This window comes from Priapulus caudatus, unplaced genomic scaffold, assembly GCF_000485595.1.
Source record: "Priapulus caudatus unplaced genomic scaffold, Priapulus_caudatus-5.0.1 Scaffold2587, whole genome shotgun sequence".
NCBI lineage: Eukaryota > Metazoa > Priapulida > Priapulimorpha > Priapulimorphida > Priapulidae > Priapulus > Priapulus caudatus.
In genome coordinates, this window is record NW_014579648.1 from 1 (window position 1) to 2,682 (window position 2,682).

Here is a 2,682-nt window from a genome sequence, read left to right on the forward strand (position 1 = left end):
CAGGACAGTTCATCAGATTGCGATGGATCCGGTTTCGCTCTCCACAGTTATTCTGAAAACGAAAAAACAAAAAACTAATAGACATCGAACCAAGAGAAGCAAACTAACAGTAATCACACGGCCATCTTGTCCATCAAGAAGAAACGTCAACAAAAATAGGATACATGTAGTATAGAGTATAAAGTAAAAGTACAAATAATATATAAAAACAAAAAATATCAAAAAATCGTAACAACCGTATGAACATCGCTTGAAAATAACAACAACAAAATTTTTCAAATAAAAGTGATAAACAATTAATAAACGTCGCTGCCACCAGGTGGCATGCCATGTCACTCACCGGACAATTACGCATATCGCCGATGGCACCGGCTCTGCGCAGTAGACGCCCGAATCTCTCCGGCGTGTCAATGTCGCCCTCCGCCTCCATCATACGACTCTGCGACCTGCAACGACCAATCACGGATGAGCGTGGTGCTATGACAACGGTGATGTCAGATTCAACGGCCAAAAAAGAGGCGAGTTATTGTGATACAATCANGCCACAGTTATTCTGGAAACGAGAAAAACCAAAAAACTAATGGACATCGAACCAAGAGAAGCAAACTAACAGTAATCACACGGCCATCTTGTCCATCAAGAAGAAACGTCAACAAAAATAGGATACATGCGTATAAAGTAGAAGTACAAATAATTACACTACAAGTATAAATAATATATAAAAACAAAAAATATCAAAAAATCGTAACAACCATATGAACATCGCTTGAAAATAACAACAACAAAATTTTTCAAATAAAAGTGATAAACGATAAACGTCGCTGCCACCAGGTGGCATGCCATGTCACTCACCGGACAATTACGCATATCGCCGATGGCACCGGCCCTGCGCAGCAGACGCCCGAATCTCTCCGGCGTGTCAATGTCGCCCTCCGCCTCCATCATACGACTCTGCGACCTGCAACGACCAATCATGGATGAGCGTGGTGCTATGACAACAGTGATGTCAGATTCACGAGTTATCGTGATACAATAATGATTATATACAGTATTAATGATTGCACAATTTATACAATAATATATAATGATGTCATGATTATGATGATAATAATAATAATAATAATAATAATAAGCGAAAAATTTTGGATTGAATCCCTATGTCCCAGGTTGGGACACAGTCAACCCAGAAGCCACCGGCTTATGCCGTGATCCACTTTGGAAATAATAATAATAATCATCTTATTTACAGTATTATTATTATTAATACAATTATCATCATTATTGTTATCACTATTATTGTTATTACTACTATTATTATGAGTAGTAGAACTACTATTAACATTATTATTTCCATTTCCGTCACTAAATCGACGCGGCGCGAAACGACCCTCCGCGCACGGACGACGCTCTCGGACGTCGCCACCAGGCGGCAGCACGAGCGATGACTCACGCAAGAGCGGCGGCGGATACGTAGTGCACCATCTGCGTGAACGGCAGCGGCTCGGAGCGCGCGCCGCACGCCGCGCACACGCACTGCTCCGAGACGCGCATGGCGAACTTGCGGTGCGGCACGCAGTGGCGGGCGACGCAGGCCTCTTCCTGCTCGCCGTGCGCGATGTGGAAGTGTATGCGGTAGAGAAGGTTCTCCTAGAATAGAGAGAGAGAGAGAGAGAGTAGAGCAGAGCAGGGATTGATTATCATATCAGCAGCTATGCGCAGAAGATGAAACGAGAGAGAGAGCAAGAGAGAGTGCGAGGAGAGTGACGAGTGGAGCAGTGAGAGCGAGAGCAGAGACGAGAGAGAGAGATGAGGAGAGCAGAGAGAGACGAGCGAGGAGATCGATGAGCATCGAGACGAGATCGAGAGCAGAGAGGAGAGACACGAGAGGGGGGAGGAGATATAGAGATACAGCAAGTATTATCAGTAATCATTATTCATACAAACATGTAAAATGCAGAGAGATGTGGAGGATATAGGAACGTAATCATTCATATCAGTGATAAACACAAATTCCCTGTTCCCCTGCTCAGCAACGGAGCCACGTATCAGAGTATATATTATAATTATATATCATCATGAGTGTATAGTAATAGATTATATTAATAGATTATATATATAATAAGATAATATATTTATATATAAACATAATATATATATATATAAAATATAATAATAGCTATATTAATAGATAAGATATAATATAGATTATAATAATAGATCTGTTGTTATATACACTCCTGATATCATAGCAGAGCACGAATATCAATACTGATATAATTTAGTTTACATTTCGTCGGAATTAACCGATAGATGGCTGCACGGGGTCATGCATGGCCATGCTCGGCATAACACACTATAGACGGGCGCCAGTAAATTACGTACGAAGCATTCGGCGGCGTCGTCCATGAGGCCGAGCTGGAAGCGCTGCTGGTCGTGGAACGTCTCGGCTAGAGCCTTCCGCAGTGCATCGGGAGGGAGAGCGCTCTGTGAACTATACTGGAACTGCGTGAACAACATCTGAAACACGGCGAAAGAACATGTGAGGAACAACACACACGCGAACGTACACAGGCGCACAATGCACGCGGACACACACACACCCGCACACACCCGCACACACACACACACACACACACACACACACACACACACACACACACACACACACACACACACTACACA

General features: G+C 43.1%; 1 protein-coding gene across 1 annotated transcript in view; it reads right to left on the bottom strand.

Annotated features, from left to right (window-relative positions):
• Positions 1 to 523: 523 nt before the first annotated feature.
• Positions 524 to 2,682, bottom strand: part of LOC106818851 (inactive ubiquitin carboxyl-terminal hydrolase 54-like) — a 41,059-nt gene continuing 38,900 nt past the window's right edge. Inside the window, exons 3-6 of the mRNA XM_014823523.1 lie at positions 2,383 to 2,517; positions 1,451 to 1,647; positions 853 to 958; positions 524 to 553 (exon numbers count right to left, since the gene is read on the bottom strand). Coding sequence (XP_014679009.1) covers positions 524 to 553; positions 853 to 958; positions 1,451 to 1,647; positions 2,383 to 2,517 — 468 coding nt within the window. The remainder of the gene's footprint in view (positions 554 to 852; positions 959 to 1,450; positions 1,648 to 2,382; positions 2,518 to 2,682) is intronic.